The sequence below is a fragment of the Alligator mississippiensis genome, chromosome 1 (genome assembly GCF_030867095.1).
Source record: "Alligator mississippiensis isolate rAllMis1 chromosome 1, rAllMis1, whole genome shotgun sequence".
NCBI lineage: Eukaryota > Metazoa > Chordata > Crocodylia > Alligatoridae > Alligator > Alligator mississippiensis.
This window is the reverse complement of record NC_081824.1, coordinates 95,746,203-95,769,431: the sequence shown is the minus strand read 5'-3', so window position 1 is coordinate 95,769,431 and position 23,229 is coordinate 95,746,203. Positions and strand designations below refer to the sequence as shown.

The 23,229-nt window shown below is 48.1% G+C and overlaps 2 protein-coding genes across 2 annotated transcripts in view; one reads left to right on the top strand and one right to left on the bottom strand.

Moving 5' to 3' along the window:
- Positions 1 to 17,958, bottom strand: part of CDC40 (cell division cycle 40) — a 75,621-nt gene extending 57,663 nt beyond the window's left edge. The window contains exon 1 of the mRNA XM_006269915.4: positions 17,547 to 17,958. Coding sequence (XP_006269977.1) covers positions 17,547 to 17,729 — 183 coding nt within the window. The 5' untranslated portion in view covers positions 17,730 to 17,958. The remainder of the gene's footprint in view (positions 1 to 17,546) is intronic.
- A 583-nt stretch (positions 17,959 to 18,541) lies between these two features.
- Positions 18,542 to 23,229, top strand: part of WASF1 (WASP family member 1) — a 165,537-nt gene continuing 160,849 nt past the window's right edge. The window contains exon 1 of the mRNA XM_006269916.4: positions 18,542 to 18,815. The gene's annotated coding sequence lies outside the window, so the exon portion shown is untranslated. The remainder of the gene's footprint in view (positions 18,816 to 23,229) is intronic.

Genomic DNA, 23,229 nt, shown 5'->3' with positions numbered 1-23,229 from the left:
CCGCCACAAGGCAACTTAAGGGGGGAGGTCTATGGCAGCGAAGCACCCCCACAGGCAAGTGAGGGGGAGAAGAGGGGACCCACAGACCCTAGACCCCGAGAGCAAGCCCCCAGGAGGGCATACATACCAGCAGAGGGGCAGCAGGAGGAAGAGCCGCAGCCGCGCGAGCCGCCTTTACGCCGGCTCTGGGAACAGCTGTTCACCGCGCGGTGAACAGCTGAGCCAATCCCAGCGGCCGGAGCGGCCGCTGCGGGAGGATTCAAAAACGCCGACAGGACAGGGAAAGAGGGAGAGCCAGGGGGAGAGAGTACGGGTGCGCGGCCCGTGCTGCTGGCTCTCGCACGGAGCGTCGAGGACCCCGCCTGCGGGTCTCAAGCAAGCAGTATAGGGAGGAGCGGGACGCCTTTCGCCAACAGCCAGGCGAGAGGCGATCAGAGAGTGCACGCCGAGGCACTCTCTCTGCTGCGTCCTGAAGCGGCAGCCGCACAGGAAGCAGGGGAGCGCCCTGTGGACGGGAGGAAAGGGGAGATAGCGGAGGCCCCAGGAGGGGGCTGGAACCAGGGGAAGCAACCACCAGCTCCCCCTGGTCCGGAGGAGTGTTATCTATAAGGGAGGAGAAAGGAGAAACCCCTCTCTGCAGGAGGGGGGAACGACCGAGAACCGGGGGAACCGGGCAGAGACCATCATACTGGGCCCGGCAACACCTGAAGGACATCGCCCGGCAGCTGGCGTGTGGACGGGGTGTAGGGGAGGCGGAGCCCCGTGGATCACCGCGTCCGATAACCATGAGTACCACTGCCTATCAGGAGGCCCCACCCAGGATAAAGAGCTCCACTGGAGACCCCTCCGAAGGTAATTGAGTACATCCAAGGCGTGGCAGGCGAGTTGAGGGGAGGGGCCACACCCCGATAGGTCAGACGGACCGAGGCGCAGGCTCCACAGTATGGTTATACAGTAAGAATAATTATTGCTGAATAGCTGTGGTAGACAGTTTCTCTGTGTAGGTAAATCCTAAAAATACAAGTATCCTCATAGAAAGGATGGGTGAAGTAAGATAAAAAGGGGTACACTGTAAGTTTTAGTGGCCAGGTCCAGTACCCAAAAAATCCATGAAAAACTGACTATACACTACACAGAATGCTTATTCTTCTGAAGCTTGAAGGAGTAAGATGCCAGATTACATATTTACTTAAAAATGTTATTAGCTATTCTCCAGCATGCAATGCCCACAGGCACTTCTCTTGCTAATTCAATAGCAGGTCAATAGTCTATTCCCTAATCAAGATTTAAAGGGCTTTAAATGCCTCATTCTCCAAAACAAAGAGGAGAAAAATCAGTACTATCTGCAGCATAAATAGGGCAATGAAATGTCAAATATTTTCACAATTATGACATTGGTTAAGACTGCTTAGGAAAAGGTTTACAAGAATGACAGAAAAGGGTCTCAACTCTCCAGCTCCTGGTAATGCATAGTCCAATCTCAGAACTGTAAATTCAAACACAAAAGTTCTATCACTAGGGCCTGCCTTTTACACAATCATTTTCTGGCTCCTGCTTGAGCAGGCAGTGTTGTAGATTCAATGACTGACCTCATTCCTTTCATCACATGACCCTTCCAATTCACTGGCTACAGATGAAAACAGCTACCAGTACATTCACAAGCCCAATTTTCACGACCCATGTTTTTTACTGGAAACAGCATAATGGGCACCAATCGATTCATTCAGCCACAAAAATTTTAAAAAGAGCCTACAAGATAGCTGTACCAAAAATATTCCTAAACTGTAACTCTTTATGTTTTTCCCCCCTTTACAGCTCTATGACTAAAATTTCCTATAGGCAATCTTCTCAAGTCATACCAAATAGCTCAGTCTGACAGAAAAGCAATTATACTACAAGCAAACTATCAGATTCTCTCTTAAAGAAAAAAACAAACAAACAGATTATAGTATACTAATAATTTTAAAATAATAAAGGGCTTAGTCTGCCTGTCTGTCTCTGCATAATGCTCTTGGAGCACTACGATTGGTTACTGAAACAATCTATCAGGGTGCTGCAAGAGCGTTATGGACTGAAGGCAGTGGCGACAGTGCACCACCATGATGGTGGAGACAGAGGGAACAGAGCAGGGGGCAAGGCCAGCACTGCTGGCCACTCCTCCCCCCACCCACCCGGCCCCAGGCCCTGCTCCCTGGAGGTGGCAGAGCACCACTGTGATGGAAGGGACGGAGCGGAGGGGCAAGGCCAGTGGTGCTGGCCTCACTCCCCGCCCAGCCCTGCACCTTGGAGGTGGCGGCGGCGTGGGGTGCTGGCAGAGGGGGACAGTGGGGCAAGCTTCCTTCTCCCCCACAGGAGACAGCAGCGGCACGGGAATGGGGTTAGAGTTAGCAAACTCTGCCCCTGCCATCATTCTTGACAGGCAATTCGCTAGTGTCTATATAACTGATCAGATCATCAGCCTTCAGTTTCCAGTGACGCTTGCAGACTTAAATTATATTTCTCACAGAGCCCACCCAAATCACAACTTTGATGTAATTATGAAATCTTGCAAGTGGCATACAAATGCAGCTAATTGAGTGGATTCTTTATTTCATATTCTGCTTTTCCACTGATGGGCACATCTGGAGAGTAAGTAACTCTAGATCATGGAAAATAAAATGTCAGCATCCATGGCTGAACTACAGGAAGAAGTGAGGGCATTAGCCCAAATGACTACTCCTATAGGGTATGACACTTTTAGTAAGTGGATTTTCCAACTGAATTACTCTTCTGCTGTTGGGCTGGAGCAGTAAAACTGTGTGTCCTGGTAAATTTTCAATGAATAACACTATTTTGAATCTCTTCTCTGAATTCTACTAAAATACTGTGCGCTTAAAGTCAGCTGATATAATGGTGCAAGTTGTTTCCTATTCTATAAATTCTACAAGTCAAAGATGACCAATTTTTTAAAACGCCTGCAATGCTTTAGTCATATTTTTATTCTTTCTTCTCCCTGTTAAGTTCTATTGTGTGCCATTCTGCAGTAAAAGACAAAATTGTGGTATGAAAGCCGATAAAGCCATAGGATATTTATAGCAATTCTGGTTCTACTTTAGTTAGTGGAAAAGTGCCGAGTCATTTGGAAGTCATATACTAATTTCACTCTTCTACACCACAGGCACACTCTTTGTATGAGAAAACTGCTAATCCTGGAAGCTGAGGCATGTACTACATTCGAGTTCCACAATCCAAGACTTCCAGCTTTATTCATCATTCCATCAAGCAAATGATACTTTTGACACCATGCCAGCATACTGCTGAACCGAGTCTTGGTTCTCCTTCCATTATCCAACTTCACTTTTAGATGTCCAGAAAGAAATTTGAAAAACATGTCCAGACCTCCCCTTTTTGTTCTTTTACTTTGTCATTATGAGATACACATCCCATTAACACATTCTGTATCCAGCATGTTCTGAAATATATAATGAAAGCAGCCTAAGCTTTACAACAGATAAAGCAAACAACTCTTTTGGCACTTCACCGATATATTATTTCTAGGGCTGTCAATTAAATTGCTGTTAATGTGCGCAATTAACACAAAACCAATTAACACATTAATTTTTTTAACACATTAACTGCACATGTGGTTTTGGAGCCTGCACCTGGGCTTTGCTCTGCTGCTGTCACTGCCATCTCTGGGCCACCCCATGGGGCAGCACAAAAGACCACAAGGCAGCCCAGGTACGAGTTCCAGTCTGCTGCAGCAGAGGGGTGGGGGCACATGCAGACATGTAGATGCAGACTCAGCCTGCACACAGCCAGGAACACAGCCTACTGGGTGTAAAGCAGCATTCAACAGGTAAGTTTGTGGAGGAGGAGGGGCAGAGGGAGAGGGAAGGGGTGGGTGGGGACAGATCGAGGCCCCCACACTGAGGGAGGGAGTGGAGCAGGGGTGGGTTGTGGGATGGAGTCATGGACGACTTGTTCAGGCTCCCCCCCACTGCATGCAATGGGGGGGAAGAGGAGGCATGTGAGCATGTAGTGGGAGGGAGGGGGGAAGAGGCAGGCATGCGGGCTGCTCATCCAGACTCCCCAGTGCTGCATGCACCCCTGGGGAAGGCATGGGGGGCATGTGCCCCCGGATTTGTGTGTGAGGTGGAAGCAGGCTGTTCACTGTGGGCTGGAGCTGTGCCCTGACTTTACCCTGGGAACCATGCACTGGCTGCACCACATGTCCCCTGCCCGCCTGGCAGCAGGAGGCACATAGTGTCGCACAGAGTCACAAACCCACAGCAAACCCGTCTCTACCTGGCACACAAATCCAGGGGGGGCATATGCCCCCTGTGCCTCCCCTGGGGGTGCACGCAGCAGCAGAGAGCTGCCCCTTCCCCCCATGCCCCTAGATGAGCTGCCCATGGCTCTGGCCCTGCTCCATTCCCTCCCTCACCATGGAGGCCTCAATCTGCTCCCCTTTCCTCTCCGTCCGCCCTTTCCCTCCACAGACTTACCTGCTGGGCATTGCTCTACATCTGTCAAGTTGTGTTCCTGTACGGTTACCATAGTTCTTTTCAAAAAAGCAGACACCATGGGGGCGGGGGGAAAGGAGACAGCAATATGCTTGTACCCTGCCTCTGCCCCTCACTCCCAAGCCACAGTCACCCTCCTCCCCGCTTCTGCCCCTCATTCCTGACCCATAGCACCATGCATCCTGCCAGGGCATTAGGGTACACCCCCTTCCCAGGCTCCAAACCCCCCCCCCACACACCCACACCTTCACAAATTCTTCCCCCCTCCACACATGCTCCCCCCAACCATAGAAAGTACCTGCCTAATGTTTGAATTTTTAGCTGTGCAATTAAAATTGTGATTGTGACTAATTTTTTTTAAATTGCACAACTAATTGTGATACAAATTTTTAATAGTCTGACAGCTGTAATGGTTTCAGAAACTCTAATCTTTACAGAACCACTGGAAGACTAGCAAGCGACAATGCAGTAAGAGTTAGCTTAAATAAGGCCAACCAACAATGCCCATGTCTCCTGTTCCATGAACTATATGCCATCTACAGCAATTTCTGTATAGTGTGTGACCTTCTATCCTGTGACAGAAGGTGATTTGCGACTACAGGTGCTGTTTGGCAAAACTGCCTCAACACAGAATCATGATTACCAAATGACATGGTGCGCCTTTCTAGAGCATAATTTCAGTAAAACTCAAATTTCTACATCTGGGCTTGGAAAGATAAAGTACACTCCCATGTCTCTTTAACCCTGCACCCACCAGCTGGCAACATATTAGAATTCTGCACATGAACTCCAGCTGCATGCAACTACCATTCAATATAGAGGGATTACAATAAGAGCAGCTTGGCAGAGATAGGATGGATACAAGGGGATCTGGGAGAGCGAGGGTGACTGAACCTTGCGCGCGCGAGATCAAAGCAAAGAACTGAATGTATGCCTTGGTAACTCCAGTATGCCTCATGTTAGTGCCATGTTGTATAGGTTCTGTTCTTACCTGACACAGGACACTTCATGCCATGGGAACTGTAAAGTAGTTAAATACAAAAGGAGTGTGATCTGCAAGTTTAGCAATGGGTAAGTAAATATATAGCATTAGATGATGTCCTCTGTACAAGGATACACAGAACTAACTTTTCAGAGATGTGATGTTTCTTCGGAGCAAAGCCACGTTTAATTGCAAGGCAAGTACAGGGGACTCCTGTTAAGCAGAGGTCAGGAGACAGATGAGTATGTTATGGACATACTGGAGCATTGTTCAAAGACAGCAGTGTAAAGGTACACACCCATACAACCCGGGCTACAACCTGACCTCATGTAGTCCCTTCTAGCCTTACTTTCCTATGATCCCATGAACCTTAAATATTTTTTGCTACTCAAGTTTTTAGGATCTTGAATTTTGCTGAAACTGATCTTCTAGAAAGGGATAACACCATGCCACAAACTTAATACTGAATTCAGAAAATCTTGTCTCAGAATTTCCTAGGATTTTTTTTCATAAGACTTAAGGATTATTTACACAATTGTAGTTAGTAGGTAGATTTACAGCTGAAATACTATTGTGAGCAGGTAGAGGATGTAATTCCTAACTGCCCCTGCTCATGTAAAAATGTTATAATGGAATGGAAGTAGAGTTATGCTCTATCTGGAGTAGTAAGCTGAAAACAGGATCAGGAAGAGAAGTCACGGATGTGGCCTATGCCTCAATCTTGACAGTTCTGCTACAAGTTGACTGCAGTAAACTTTAAGCCTGTGAAGACTGGTGTCTTTCTTCCAACTCCTCCAATTCTGTGCTCCATGACACATTTTAGCACAGCCATACACTTAGCTTGTCCATTCCTAATCAGGTCAGACCCCAGATCTCTGTACATACAGAAGGGGAGAATGTGCCAGAGGCACTTTGGGGCAGTCCAAAGTACATGCAAGTCTCTTCCTTTTTCTCTGGCAATACCATTGGTACACACCAAAAAACAATTCAGTATTACAAACTCTGAAAGCAGCCTATATTTTTTAAATGCACAGTAGTACTGTCATAGAGTATGCCAGAACTATTTAAAACAGAGTCACCAACACAAAAAGAAACCAGAAGGTATGGCACCTTAGAGACTGATTCAGAGGCACAAACTTCCATAGGTAACAATGTACTTCACCAGATGCTAAGATGCCATCCTACCTTCTGCCCGATTTTAGATTAAAACATATTGCAGGTTAGCCAAAAAGAAAGTCAGGTGGGTGCGGGGAAGAAGGGAGCCTGGGTGTTGCTGAATCATCTGTTCTTTAATGGGTAGGCTATTCAGTGAGACAAGAAAAAACATCAAACATGACTCATTCATGCAGGCATATTCAGGACAGCTTTTTGTTTTGAATTTTGCCTCACTAGCAACTGCATAATTGGGCTTACAATCCGAGGAACAGCATTAGAGGATAACCTGAGAAGTTGATATTAAAGCTAAAAACAGGCCAAACTGTTGTCTTTAAAATGTGTAGAAGAATAATTTGGGCCAAATTCTTAATTAGAAACAGGTATTAATGTATGACATACATACAAAAAACCCCAACACAAATCTGACATCTGTGTGCACATCTGAAGGCAGAATCTGGCCCTTTAAAACAAACTATAATTTTTGGAGTAAGCTTTTACTTGTTCATGGGAAACAGGCAAGAAGTCTTTGCACAGTCACGGAACTATGACATGACTGCTATAACAGACTAGGTAGGATAGATTGCATGATTAGAGCATTGTCATGGATAGGTATAAACAAACTGTTCAGGAAAGACAGGGAGGGGAGAAGAGGAAGAGTTGCTCTTTATGTAAAAGAGCCATATCGTCATTCAGAGTTCCGAAACTGGAGATAGGCCTATTGAAAGTCTTTGGGTTAGCATCAGAGAGGAGACCAACAAAGGTGATGTCATGGTGGGGGTCTGTTATACACCACCAGACCAGGAGGAAGTGGTAGATGAAGCTTTCTTCAAACAGCTAGTGGAAGCTTCCCAATCACAGGGCCTTGTTCTCATGGCAGCCTTCAATCATCCTGACATCTGCTGGGAGAGCAATACAGCAGTACACAGGCTATCCAAGAAGGTTTTGGAGAGTGTTGGGGACAACTTCCTGGTGCAAGTGCTGGAGAGGCCAACTAAGGGCTGTGCTCTTCTTGTCCTGCTGCTTACAGACAGGGAAGAATTGGTGGGAAATGTAGTAGCGGATGGTAACTTGGGCAGCAGTAACCAGAAGACAAAAGAGTTCAAGATCCTGAGGAAAGGAAGGAGAGTAGCGGAGTACGGACCCTGGATTTCATAAAAACAGACTTCAACTCCCTCACGGAAATGGTGGGCAGGATCCCCTGAGAGGTCAGTCTGATGGGGAGAGGAGTCCAGGAGAGTTGGCTGTACTTTAAAGAAACCTTACTGTGGGTGCAGGAACAAGCCAACCCAATGTGCAGGAAGACTAGTAAGTATGGCAGAAGACCAGCCTGGCTTAGCAGGGAACTCTTCAGTAAACTAAAACGCAAAAAGGAAGCACATAAGAAGTGGAAACTTGGACAAACAACTAGGGAGGAGTATTCTTTGGAGATGCAGAAATGAGATCAGGAAGGCTGGAGTTGCAGCTAGCAAGGGAAGGGTAAAAACAAGGGTTTCTAAGTATGTCAGCAACGAGATGGATCAGAGAACATGTGGGTCTGTTACTAAGTGGGAGAGGCAGCCTAGTGACAAACGATACAGCAAAGGCTGAAGTGCTCAATGTCTTTTTCACCTCAGTCTTCATAGGCAAGGTCAGTTCCCAGACTACTGCACTGGGCAGCACAGTTTTGGGAGGAGGTGAGCAGCCAACAGTGGCAAAAGAATAGGTTAGGGACTGTTTAGAAAAGCTGGCTACGTAAAAGTCCGTGGGGCTGGACGTGATGCACCTGAGGATGCTGAGGGAGTTGGCCAATGTGATTGCAAAGCTGCTGGCCATCATCTTTGAAAATGCATAGCGATAGGGAGAGGTCCCAGATGACTGGAAAAGGACAAATAAAATATGGTGCCCAATTTTAAGAAGCGGAAGAAGGAGGATCCAGGGAAATACAGGCCGGTCAGCCTCACTTCAGTTCCTGGAAAAAATCATGGAGCAGGTCATCAAGGAATCCATTTCTAAGCACTTGGAGAAGGTGATTAGGAGCAGTTACCATGGCTTCACCAAGAGCAAGTCATGCCTGATCAACTTGATTGCCTTCTGTGGTGAGATTACTGGCTCTGTGGCTGTGGGGACACCAGAGGATACGTGATATACCTTGACTTGAGCAAGGCTTTTGATATGGTCTCCCACAACATTCTCACAAGCAAGTTAAGGAAGTACAGGTTGAATGAATGGACCTTAAAATGGATAGAAAACTGGCTGGACTATCAGATTCAGAGGCTATGCGTCAACAGCTCAATGTCTACTTGGCAGCTGGTATCAGGTAGTATTCCCCAGGGGTCAGTCCGGGGCCAGTTTTGTTCAATATTTTCATCAATGACCTGGAAGATGGGATACCTCCAGGTATCATAGAGTGCAGAGGAGTGCACCCTCAGCAAGTCTGCAAATGACACCCGTGGGGGGAGGGGGAGTAGCAGATACTCTGGAGGGTAGAGCTAGGATTCAGAGATACCTTGACAAACTGGAGAATTGGAACAAAAAAATATCATGTGCAAAGTCCTGCACTTAGGATGAAACAATCCCATGCACCAGTATAGGCTGGGGACAGACTGGCTAAGCAGCAGCTCTGCAGAAAAGGACCTAGGTGTTACAGCAGACAATGAGCTGAATATGAGCCAACAGTGTGCTCTTGTTGCCAAGAAGGCTAATGGCATACTGGGCTGCATCAGTAGAAGCATTGCCAGCAGATTGAAGGAAGTGATTATTCCCTTCTAGTCAGTACTGGTGAGGCCACAGCAGGAGTCCTGTCCAGTTTTGGGCTCTCCACTAAAAGCAAGGCTGTTGACAAATTGGAGAGTCAGCAGAGGGCAATGAAAATGGTTATGGGGCTGGGGCACATGACATCTGAGGAGAGTCTGAGGGAACTGAGCTTATTTAGTATGCAGAATAGAAGACTGCTGGGGGGGGATTCGATAGCAGTGTTCAACTACCTGGAGGGTGGTTCCAAAGAGGATGGAGTTAGATTGTTCTCACTGGTGGCAGATGACAGAACAAGGAACGATGGTCTCAAGTTGCAGCAAGGGAAGTTTAGGTTAGATATTAGGAAAAAATCTCTCACTAGAGGGTAATAAAGCACTAGAAACAGGTTGCCCAGAAAAGTTGGAGAGTCTGCATCCTTGGAGGTTTTAAAATCCAGCTAGACAAAGCTTTGCTTGGGATGATCTACCTGAGGATGGTCCTGCTTTGGGCAGGGAATTTGACTAGATGACCTCCTGAGATCCTTTCCAACCCTAATTTTCTATGATTGAATTTGCCAGAGGAACTAAGGTAAATAGGTGGCCTTTCAAACTGATTCCCCTGCCACTTCCCACAAATAGAGAACTCTGTTTTTTTCAGACAATAAAGTTACAATGTTTTCAGACTTCCTCCCTTCCTGTCTGAAATTAATTTAGTCAAGAAACTAACAAGGGCAGTTACTTTCCAAAAGATTTAACGGATTTTAATTATCTATTAAAATGAAGTAAATGGAGACCCCATTCCACGGGTCACAGAAAAGATTTATCACTTCAGAGTCTTAAGTGATTTATTCAAGAACTGTTAAGTACATGACATATTCTTGTTCAAGGAATTTAAAGATTTCCTTCCATGAGATGCATGGTATTTACAAAGGAGTGTCCTGCATTCAGATTTGATCTTGCAAAGCTCCTAAGCACTCTAGTGTACCCAGGAAAAGGCTTAAACAGAACATAATTTGAACAGGTGGGATTTATAATAATTTCCCCCACTACTAATTAGATAAAATTGTAATTTAAAGAAGGGTTAAAAATGCTTACATTTCCAAACTTATTTTGGCAAAAACTACAAATATACTGCAAGTGGATTCAGTTTCCATAGTATTATTGAATGCCTACATGCAACCAAGGATATTGATCTTATATTGGAACCGTGCTCATTCTGGGCACCCAATCAAAACCAAAAATATTGACTGCTTCTTTTCCTCGTGGAGCCACACATCTCGTGTTTCTAGTTCTTCCCAATATTGATGTTGCAATAACAAAAAGCTTTGATTTATGATGTATGTATCCATACTGGATCAGACTCAATACTTGTCTAATATCCTGTTGCCAACAGTAGCCAGGACAGTGCTCCAGAGATGTGGGATAATGTTATTAATGTATTAAATGAAAGGCTTCCTTCTCAGTTTTGTGTTCAGCAACCGAAGGCTGAATACTTTGGAGGCATCACTGTTTAAAAACGTGAAAAATATAGTATGCGACTCTTGAATAGATTTGGGAGAATCAGATATATGGTACAGTTTACTGTTTTGCCCAGTGAAAAGAAATTAGTGAGTAAAGCTACTGATTTATGAAAATAAAATAAATAAATTAATTAATTGTTTAATACTGTATGATCAAAATACTTCAGTAAACAGTCTAGAGATTTTAAAGATATATTAGCCTGATCTCTCATACAAAGGGTAATCACCACTACCAGGCTAGCAAAGGTTCTCCAACCATTTGCAAGCCTGAGGACCTAGACCATTAGCTCTATCAAGTTCAGGAGCAACTTTGCCTCCCTTCTCCCAAAGCCACAAGCTTGAAATTTCCACATTTTCATTGTCCAATAAATCTACTTACTCCTATGTATAAAGTCAAGGAAGACAGGCCTTTAGCTCCGATGTGCTCCCTCTTTCCCAGTCAATTTCTAGGCAGCCACCACTGAATGAATCCTAGATTTTAATCTGTCCTGCTCTTAAGAATTCTGGACATCTCCCTATCTCATTTACAAATTCTGGGCATCCGTCCCAGATTTAAAAAAAGTAACTAAAAAGGGGGCCTTCATCTTTTAGTCTACATTTGCTGCAAGTGAACTGTACAATTAATTTACATATTTCTATGCAAATTCACGTGCTAACAAAATTTCTTAAAGCATAACAAATCACTTGCCTTTTCCACACTGCAATTCTTTAGATAATCCAAAATTTTCAATAGTTTTTTTAAATGTCTGCAAATTCTTACAAAAATTTTCTATTTAACTAAAATACAAATATAGCAGTGAAATTATTCTTCAATATGGCACACAACTTGGATGGAGATACTTTATATATTAGTATTTAATTTCAATTCTATCTGCTAAGAATAATTTATAGAGGTGCACCAGCACTGATAAAAAGAAAATTAACATTATCAGCAATTGGCTTTTTTGGCCACTGTAGCCGATAATGTCACTAATAAATGCCGCGTGCATGCGCACAGCCGCAGCATGCACGTGGCCAGGAATGCAGATCGACAGCTCAGAGAGCACTGTGAGCGAGGGAGTGGGAAAGGGGTAGGGGCACAGGCTGCACAGCCAAGGCGGTGAATGCAACCCTGCCAGAAGTGGGACAGAGCCGCAGGCGGCTTACACATGGGATGTGGGGGGGGGGAGGGGGGGTGGGCTGGGGCTGTGCTCAGGGCAGGTGGCGGTGGCACTGGGAGGAGTGGCTACAGGGTAGACTATAGCCATCCCAAAATTTGCCATAGCCACCCTCCCAGTGCCGCTGCTGCCCCCCTGAGTGCAACTCCAACCCAGCCTCCCCCGCCAGGAAGAGGCTGGCACAATTCCTGGCCCCAAGCCTAGAGCCTGTCCTTGCCTCATACACATCTCTCAGGGGGGCACATGCCATGGTTCCCTCAGGGTATGTGCAGCAGCAGGGAGCCACCCCCCAACCTCCTGGACAAGCTGCCCACAGTTGTCTCACTCCCAGGAGGGTTGCATTTACTACCCTGGCTGGGCAGTCTCTGGGAAGGGGTGGGGGGGCGGCCCTTGATCTGCACCCCTCACATCCCTTTTCTCCTCCACAGACTTACTGGACAGATGCTGCTCTCCAAGCTACTGGGCTGCATTCCTGTAAGTCGGCTTTCGGCTTGCTAGTGGCTAATATGGCTTGTTCGTAATTGACCATCAGTACTGGCCAAAAAAAATAGTCATAACCCTTAATAATTTATCATTGATATCAGCAGTGGGCCACTACTAATATTAAACAGACAAAAATAATTTCAAGAATCTTTTTAAAAGCTACAGTTTATTGGTACAATTCCCAACTTTTCAAATGTCATTTTAACATTAATAAAGGATGTATATAATAGACTGAGATAAAGCATAGGCTTTGCTGATTTTGAAAGGCAAGAATTAACCTGAGATCTTTATTACAATAAAGCAAGTCTTGACAATGCTGTAGGCATCTGACACAAAATACACATGTACTTTTAAAGTCAGTGAAAACAGGAAAAAAAAAAAGCTCAAGAAATAGCAAGCTTAAGGCAGACATCAAAATACTTAACCCATGTAGTCTTTAGCCCTCAAATACATGAGAGGTGCATGGTCCAGGTCCTGGGGGCAGGAGGGCTGTTCTGTCCCATGATATCACTCTTTCCTTTCACAAAGTCCCACATCTCCATCTTTCTTATTCAACATCCCCTCTACCACAGCCCATGGTCAGCATGCAGCTGAAGCTGGTACCTGCCCTAGTCAATTTCTTCTTGGCTTTCTTCTTCTCCAACAGAACAAGAGACCATATATCCTAAACTCAAACCTCAGCTCCCTTTATTTTGTGCAGATTCAGTTAGAGCTGCTGTGAAACTGACTATGTGCTAAAGGGACAATTGCCAAATCTTCGCTGCTTGAGATTCAGATGGTGTCACTTCCATGTAGTGGAGGTATGCAGAGAACTTTGGCTATAAACCTATGCTTGAGACCGATAATATTTCCTGGTGGTAAAGGCCTGTAGTGAAGAAATGGATCCAGTGCTAACAGAAATAATTTATTGCCTTGAAGGAAGGCAGGGTGCCTGGTTCACTGAGATGCACATGTATAGTTTATACTAAGAAATCTCTTCTTGACACCAGTGATACACCTTCTGTATCAAGTCTTCCTCTCTTATTTAAGCTTATGGAAAAGGGCATAGCAAGACAACTCAATTTAACAGCCTGAGATCATTTACTCTGGTTACCAACTTGTCCATAGCAAAAACAGCTCTGCTGGTAGTGGTAGATATTCTCTTTCTAATACAATGCAAGTATCGAGTATTCATCAGAACCATCAGCTGTATTGAATATAGAGGACCACAGCATGTTGACTTGTCTGTATACTTAACGGAGGATAAGGCTACTCTAAGGTGGCACCTTACTGAGGGTCTCAGAAAACAGAACTGGATATTCACTGTATTACAGTAGCACCTAGACCCAGTCATAGACTATACTAAGTAAATGCTGTATAAAACTGTACCCGTAAGGGGAGCACCCATTTGTGCACTGTGTGCAGTCTGGAGGGGCCAGGGCCCCTGCTGGTATAGCCTTTGGCTCCAGTCCAGGCTTAACTCAGTGTCCTAAACAGAATAAGATATACCTGTAAAAGTCTCTTTCTGGTATAAAATCTTTGCTACAGTTCTGCTAGCATAGCCAGTTCAATTAGGGGTGCCATTTTTCTACACTAAAATAACTATCAGCAAAAATAAAGGTAGGCCAGGCCTCAGCTTTATATCTTCATTTTCACTAACGTGACTGGAGCCATTAATGTCCTGGGGAGGAGAGAAGGAGGCATGAAGTCTCTGAACCCTGACCTGACAAGGTAAAGGCGGGGTGGTGCATTTGCGCACACATACCTTTTGTAGGCTGGGCGTATAACTTTGGGATTTGGCAGGGATCACAAGGGGAAGTTAAACTAAAATTACACAAAGATAACAAATGATTTAACTTGATATTGGAGTAAACAATAGATCTGGTAAAAGACCACTCTGTGCCTGAATGCTTGTCCAACATATTTCCTAACTATACAACTGGTCCCAAAACAACAACACACAAAAACCCCCTTCCTTGTCTCTTGTACCTTTCCTGGACCACCATATCTGCAACACTTCAGTCCTACTAAAAGTTTGAATACTACACTTTAAGCAACTGTCAGTGGTAGCAATAATACTGAAAGCATACATTGATATTAATATAGTTAAATAGAAACAAGAGTCTGTGCCCACTGATTAGCAGCCCCGCCTTTAATTTTATTTGACTTTTCAAGATTGTTCATTCACCAAATGTAAGACTTTATGCTGCTAGCCCAAAATATATTTTGTTAGTTTGCTTATCCACTCTATCTTGCCTAAAGGAGTAAGTTTTAAAAACAATTTTGCACAACTGACTTAAGATAACACGCATACTTTCAAAACACGTGACATCTAGACTGTAGGGCAGGATCACAGTTATTTCAGTACTCTGAAGTTAGTGTTTTCCTCCTGACTCTAAAGAATGGCCCTTGCAAAAGTATATTTCAAGCAGGATTAGAATTGAAACACCCATTAATCATAATGTAGTAGCTTCTAACCACTGATGAGAGTAGAGTAGTTTGAGCCTTCCAAATTAATCTTGCTGTTGGACATTACTGTACATACTGCCAATACCTTTTGCCACTTATCATTGTTCTTGTTCAGAGGACTCTACAGGTGCTAAGCTACATTTCTTTCAAGCCTGGGACACTAAGACCTCCCAAAGTGACTGGAAATGTCAAAACCGGAATAGAGAAATGCCCTAGCACCAAGTGACAAACCTGAACAAATAATATGAGATGTAGAGTTACAGTAGTACATGTATTAACTCAAGACATTAAGGTGACAAAGCTCCATCCACCCAGCAAACATTCTATGGAAGTGGGCGAGTTGTTACTCTGGCATCCCTTTCTGTTAAGCTTTTGGCTTTCTATACTTTACAGTTCCGACAAAAAAAAACGAACCAATTGCATCCCAGCCTTCTGAGCTTGTGTCCCATCCTTCTAGAGCTCACAGCTTTGCAAGCAGTTAGAGAGAAACTAAAGTTACTAGTCGGTTTTCATTGCTGCTGTTGACAGCACCTTAGGCAGCTGGTCAACCAAAATAAATTTCCTCTTGTTACAGCAAAAGCTCTGTTATCCAGCACCCACAGGGAATGGGGGGTGCTGGATAACCAAATATGCCAGTTACCTGGGAGGCATCTTTGCCTGGTCGGGCTGCTGCCCCTCCCGCTGCATCTGGTGAGTCAGTGTGCTGGGGAACAGGCACCATGCCGCCCCTCCCCTGGCATCAGCATGCTGGAAGACAGGAAGGGGGCTCCCCACAAAGGCTGTTTTGCCCCGGGTGGTGTCCCAAAGTGGGACTTCTGGTTTTGCTTTTGCCACATTGACCAGCATCCCGGTTAATGAAGTGCTAGATAACACAGCCTTTACTGTATTTGGAAAGCCAGGTGTAGAGACAAACACTGGAGACAACAGAATACATCAGTGGGTCTCAAACTTGTTAAACTGGAGGCAACTTCAGAAAATACCAGCTCTTAGTTTTTACTCAGTTTTTGAACTACAGAAAAATAACAGAGAAATTTTTCTGTTGCAGGGAAACCAGAAAAGCCACAGCAGGGCTGAAATAATTCCTAATGGACATTTCTGAGTTTATCTTGTGAATCTTGTTTGCACAACTAACAGCATCCCTGAAAAGACCTCAAGGCCATAAAGCGAGAATATAAAAAGTGCCACACTGGGTCAGACCAATGAGCCATCTAGCAGAGTAGCCTGTCTCTGACACTGGCAGGAGAGCATCAGAATTGATTTCTCTAGAACAGCAGTGCCCAACCCTTTGTGCCCCGCAGGCCAGATGGTCAGCACCAGGTCCATCTATAGGCCAGATCTGGCTGGTGGGCTTGATTCAGCATGTGGGGTCAGGGAAGGGGGGAAGAGAGCCAGCAGGGCTGACCCCTCTTCAGGTGCGGAGGTGGAGGTGGCGGAGGGGGAAGGGAAGGTACAGAGGTCTGGCCTGATCTGGACATGTAGGGGGCAGGCCCAGCCCTGATCACACTGTGCAGCAATGGCTCAGGCAGAGTTGGATCTGGGAATTGTGGAGCTTCCACGGCTCCCCCACTGCCAAGTTCTCCCTTATGGGCTGGATGCCATGGCTCTGTGGGCTTGATATAGCCCATGGACCAGAGGTTGAGCACCCCTGCTCCAGAGTAATTTATCTCCGATTTCAATACCTTTCCTGGCATCCACCATTTATCAGGTGAGATACTGGAGGACACATCCAACCATTCTGCTCCGCTGCCATCAGTAGATCCATCCTACCATGGATGTCTCCAGTCCCTTCCCAAACCTGGCTGCTCTATCTGCCTCCACCACCTCCCACAGCAGAGTGCCACACGCTAATGGCACATGGTGCGGCGCCAAATCTAACTTTCTCTTGGTGCTTTGTCATGACCAGATTCCAGGTTTGCAGTTTCCAAGAGCTCAGAGAAATCAGAGAGCTCCAGCTTGGAAAGAAACGTCACTTTGTCTCTGTAGACTCCTTTGACGGAGAAGAGCGCTCAGGGGACAAACAGCACTGGGTGGACGTGCAGTGGGGTCCCACAGAGAGATTCAGCCACACGCTCTCTTGCTTGTTTTAAACCTGCTGCCTACTCTGGGCAGCGGCAGGCCTCCTAGTCCTAGCATGGAACAACGGTTCCCGGGTCACTTGGGCCAAACCCTCAGAGGGATTGTACGGGCCCAACTGAGGATACTGGGGCCATTCTAAGAATAAGAAAAGCAGCGAAGGGAAGTAGATGCCCGCCCCCCCAGAACTGGGGAGAAAGTCTTGATGGCCTCCCACAGCAATATCCAGTCCCCCTTCGCCAGAGGTAATGATAATAATAATCGGACAATGGGGAACAAAATTACCATTTTCTGGCCCCTTTCTGTCTGGGCCTAATTCGCCCATGCCTGTGTCGGGCCCTGGCAGCAGACAGCCACCTGTAGAGCCCCGGGCAAAGCAAAGCAAAGCAAAGCAAAGCAACCTCCCCCACAACCACCACCGCCACGCACGTGGGCAATGTCCCCGGTTCAGCCCAGGCTCTGAGCCAGGGAGCAAGCGCCGCAGTGGCGGGGCAGCCCGGGCAGGGACCCACCTTCACGGCCACGTCCGGGGCGGCGTCGACGGGCAGCGGCTGGGGGGCGGCGGGCGGCGCGCGCAGGTGCAGCACGGCGTCCCGGCTGGCCACCAGCGCCGGCGGTCGCGCGCCACCCTCGGCCTCCGCGTCCGACTCGGAGTCGCTGCCGTAGGAGGCCAGCGCGGCGATGGCGGCCGACATGTTGGCGCGGGGCACGGCGGGAGCGGCCGGGTCCCAACAGCTGCCTTAGGCGCGGCGGAACCCCACGGCAGCGTGAGGGGCCGCGCCGCGGGAGTGCGGGGGCGAGGCGCGCATCCTAGCCACGCGGGGGACGGGCCGGGGGCAGCGGTTGGGGGCGCGGCAACGGATTCGCAGGGCCGTTAGCTGCTGGTTGAAGCTTCCAGGACCCGCGGCAGTGGCGCCGGACTCCAAGTCCCAGCATGCACCGCGCCGCCATGACGTCACTGGTGGGGGGTTCCCTCACCCGCCTTGCTGAGGGCTCCGCAACTGGAACACGCTCATATTGGAGGCACCGGCCCCCTCGGGCGTGCTGAAGCGGCGGTTGAGCTAGTTCCCGAGGCGGCACCTGCTGCGGGTATTTTAGAACCGTTGCGGGGGGTGGAAATCCCGACTGCATGACATGCGCACGCGCACGGCTCGCCCCAGAGCCCTACGGTTGGAGCGCTCGCCTTCCGTCCGGCTTACACCTGAGAGCCAACCTGTAATTCGCGCTCCTCCCACACCGCTTGGACCAGCTGGCCGCCCCGCCCCGTTCCCTTCATAGCCCCGCCTCGGCTGCTCTGATTGGCTGTAGGGAGCCGGCTTGCGAGACGTCACAATACATCCGTTCTGCCCCAGCCCCCACTCCATCCAGCCAACCCCGCCCTCTCTCCCCGGCGCTAGGCCAGTGAGCTGGACTGTACCACCTGCCCTAGGGAATGGGGGGGTGAAGGGGCGGTGAAATCGGGGCGAAGTCCCTCTGTTCAGGAGTGGGGAGGGTCTGGAGTTACGCAGCCCGGGGCAGGGGCGGGGAAACAGCGCCTTGCGCTGTGGAGCGGCCGGGGGCGAGGCCACGCCCCCTCCCCCCTACACGCGCGCACACACGCGCGCCTATTGTGAAGCTTTCGGAGAGCTCCGCCGCCCCTCCCCCCTCCGGGCGCGTTCCATGCCGCCGCGCGCGGGGGGCGGTTGGCAGGAGCCGTTGCAAGTTGGGCTCTGAACCGCTGCGGAGCCCCCGCGGTGGAGGGGCGGCGCCTGCCCGAGCAGCGCGACCGAGGCAGGCAGCCGGTAAGTGCCCTCGCGCGCCCTGGTGGCCATGGCAACGCGGGGGGAGGGGCTGGGCTGCCCCGGCGGGTGTGGGGTGGTGCCCCCGGGGCGGGGCGGGGGGTTGCGGGTCCCGGGGTCACCCTGCGCTCTTTGTGCCGCCCCACGCCGCGCTGCCGCCTCTGCCGCGTGTGGCCCGGAGCTGCCCCCAGGAGCGCGCAGCTCGAGCCCTTTTCATCTCGCTCTGTGCCGGGAAGGACAGGACCGGCCCTGCCCTGGCACCGGCCCCCGCGCCCGCTTCTTTTCCTGTAGCAGCTGCCCCCCTTTGGCCACAGAAACCCTAGGAAGTGAGGGCTGGAAGGGACCGTAGGAGGTCGCTAGTCCGGTGCGTCTCAATCTTTTATGTAGCAAGACACATTTGTAAAGGCTGACACCAGTGCAACCCAGCGCCCCTCATTCCCGACCTGCTGCCCCCAGTGTGTGGGGCTGAGGGGCCCCATGTAGCCCCTTGCAGGCTGGGACTCTGCCAGCCTGTGAAGGAAAACCCAGTTTCCCACGTTTTTCTCCTTTAAAGGAGGAATTCGTTTTTCAAGTTTGTTCATGATTCTTTTAAATATTCTTGTGACCCACTTTTGGGTCGTGACCCAATGGGCTGGGAAATGTGGATCTAGCCCAACCCTCTGCTCAGAGCAGGACCATCCCCAACTAAGATACAGGTGGCCTTTGAAGCCCTTCTGCAGAATCAAGTGGGAGGGTCCCGGGGAGATGCCCCTGGTAGAAGCTTTGACAGGCAGCAAACAGACGGCCCAGATTCAGGTGGATTCTCACCTCCACCCCAGGCAGTGTGCGCCAGACCCTGGGCAGGAAAGCTGGTGCCAAAGGGAAAATCATGGCTCAGTCAGAGCTCCAGGGGAAGAGTTGGGTATTTCCAGTCCCGGGGCCTCTCCTTAGTCTGCAGCTTCCACAGCCCAAGAAGGCTGATATGATCCACCAGTACTTCAAACACACCAAGCGTAGAATCTCTTGCTCACTTCTACTTTAGTTCTGCACAAGTGGTTCTCAGCTGCTTTTGGACTCGAGGCCCCCTCCATTTCTTGAGTGGCACCCAGTTTCAAAACCTGATTTGTGTATTACGGTGCTGACCTCCTTGCAGAGGGGCTGGGCAGCTGAGGTGGGAGACTGGCCAGGCAGGGACAAGCCTGAGCCTGTGTCTATGCTTATCTCCTGGCACACCCTTCAAAGGATCTCATGCTACCCCAGGGTGCACTGCTTGGGAATCACAGTAAGGTGAAAAAGCTCAGCCTTGTGTGCTTTACATGCCTTGTGTGAATTATCCCCAATACAACTTGCTTATTAGAATAGAGAAACTGTCATTGTATTTTATTCTCCTACTGCCAGCAGTTGTTCATCGATTCCATAGAAGTGCCTTCCTTTTTTTCCTGGCATATGGTTTCAGGGTGTTTGAAAGGTTGTAGTATAGGCGCTGAAAAGGTGCATGTTTTGGTTTTACAGTAGGGCTATTTATGTATTTTATGTGGGGTATTACGCTACCAATGTTTTGATTTATGTAAGAGCAGTGCTTTGCTGTTGCCCTGTCTCAAGAGCTTGATTTCTTCCACTCTGTATGTAGCGCTGTCTTGTTTGTTATACTGCATTATGCTCAGATATTACAGGGGTTACTCACCAGTAAAATATAGCTATTTAAGGGGGTTGAATGGATTTATGACAGAGTGTTTGAAATAATCTTCTTATGTAGGTTACATGTAGTCTTTGCTATCAGCCAGGTATGTCTCTTAGCACTTTCTCTTTAAGAATTCAGGCAGTGTTTTCATTTTTATATTTCTATTGGCCTAAACGGTATTAATGTTGAACCCACAGTGAGGTTTTTCCTGACTGTACAGGATACAGTAACTGCAGTTCTGGTTAAAAAAAAAAAAAAGTAGATGAAATTTCTATATATTGAAAAATACATGCATCTTCAAAACATTTAGGTGTAACTGAATAAAGAAGAGCAAAGCATTTGTAACAAAGGTTACAAATGAAAACCCTGCTTTTGCTAGAGTGGTTGCTGTGTCTTGAGTTATTAAGCGAGTATCTGTGAATTCAACAAAAAAAAGTTGTGTTTGAATATAGCATTTTAAAATGTTTTTTAGGTCATAGGGACTGCAAATATTTTGCTGATTTTATTCTAACCAGAGCTTTACAAGGGTACTAAATTCTTCTTAGTCTGAGAGATAAATGGATGGATAAGTGGACCCACACTAAGGGGATGCAGTGTGGGTTTGGGACTTGGGAGACCTGGCTTTTGTTCCCACTGTTGCCATTGACTTTTCGCTGTGCTCTTGATCAAGTCACTTGTCCTTCATCTACCTTGGGGGTAAGGATGAGGATCCCAAAGTGTGTTCCTGAGGCAAGTGTGTGTATCAAAACAGACATGGTAAACTATTATTTACGGTGTTTACAAATATAGTTGTTTGACAGTGTTATTAAATACCCCAGATGCGACTTAAAGAAATAAAAATAGTTGCAAGGGGTGTGGTGCAGTGATACAGGTACTTGTAACATCATGTTATATTATGTTATGTTTGTAACAGTGAGTTATAAATACCTTTCAGTAAAATGTTTCCTGTATATATACAGACATTATCTCTCTCTCTCTTTTCCTTTGTTTTTCAGTATACATTTTTTTTTGTTTTTTTTTCTTTCCATCTACCCTTTTCTGCCCTCCCCCCATCAAATTCATTCCCTGTTTTTTTGCTTTTTGCTCTGATTCTTTAAATAAACAGAAATCATGTACTAGCTTTTTTTCCCCCTGACTTTTTATTAATATCTTGCCAACCTATCTACTTGCATATACTTTCAACCTTCATCTGCCAAGGGTCTTGTAACCACAACTTGAAAAAATTACCAGATACTCAGCAGCCAGAGCTCTGAACTAAATTGTTGGACTCCATTGTCCACGGGCATTACTGAGGCGAGAAAATAAATGGGTTTTCTTTCCTCATCATCTCCATGCACTTTGCCTGTTAGGAAAGGAGAGAGTGGTAGAAACCTTACCAGTATGCTGTCCCTCAATCCTGCTTGAAGCTTCATGTTTTTTAACCTCCAGCTGTCTGAGAAATTTGAACCTACCCTACTTATTCTTACAGCTGGAAGGGAGAAGTATTATCTTTCACCTTGCCCCTGCTTTTTTCCACCACCCTAGAGCCTCATGACTGCTGCAAAGGTAGTGATAGATTTTCCTCAGCCTTAGGCTTTCAGCTGAGGCCCAGATCCTCAAAAATACCGAAGTGCTTAAGATCAGTTCAGCAGGAGTTAAATGGCTAAATCCTTTTGTGGACCTGGCTGTAAGATGTTTGGAGAAATGATCTAATTTGCATTTCCAGTACTCTATAAAACATAAGTGGGTCACTGCTACAGAATAGAATATACTGGAAAGTTATAGTCCTTTTTAACCCTCCTGAGATGTGGGTGAAGGCCTTCTGCATAGAGCAGGGGCGGGCAATTATTTTGAGTGGAGGGCCGCTTACCCAGTTTTGGCAGGCTGTCAAGGGCTGCATGGGTAGTCCCACCCACTGGTCAACATCTTGGGACCAATGTCCCAAGATCTTGGGACCAGTGTCCCAGGGCTAGCACCGGTGGGGCCCAAAGCAGGGTGCAGGCTGGCAGGGGTCTGTGGAGCTGGGCTAGGCTGCACCAGCAGGGAGAGCCCCTGCCAGCTGGGACCTCACGCTCCTGCCACCCTGCTCTGGGCCCCGCTGGCACTGGCCCCGGGACACTGGTGTGGGCTCAGTGCTCCCACTGGCTCCCTGCCTGCTCATACCTAGTGCCCCCAGCCCCGTGGTACAGGTGGGGGGCAGCGCACAGCCCTGAACCCCTGCTCGTCAGCAGGGAAGAAGCTGGTGCTGAGTGTGGGGAGAAGTGGCCCCTCGCCTGCCCCATGGCTGGTGCCTTGCGTTGCAGGTGCTTGCAGCCCGTGTGGGGCTGTCTGGAGCAGGCATAGGCAGCCCTAGGCGGGCTGTGAGCAGCTGCAGCACAGGGTGCCGGCCATGGGGCAGGCAAGGGGCCACTTTCCCCACGCTCAGCACCAGCTTGTAACCTGCCTGGGTTACAAGGTGGTGCTGAGTGCGGGGGGAGGGGGGGGGGTGGAGAAAGCAGCCCCTCCCCGCTCCATGGCTGGCGCCCTGCGCTGCAGCCGCTTGCAGCCTGCCTAGGGCTGCTTGTGCCTGCTCCAGACAGCCCCGCGGGTTGTGAGCACCTACAGTGCGGGACGCCGGCCATGGGGCAGGCAAGGGGCCGCTTTTATCCACTCAGGGAAGGAGCCCAGGGAAAAGCTGAGCACAGGGGGGAAGCGGCCCCTCCCTCACCCCACACCCAGTGCCCCACGCTGCAGGCGCTCACAGCCCGCATGGGGCTGTCCAGAGCGGGCACAGGCAGC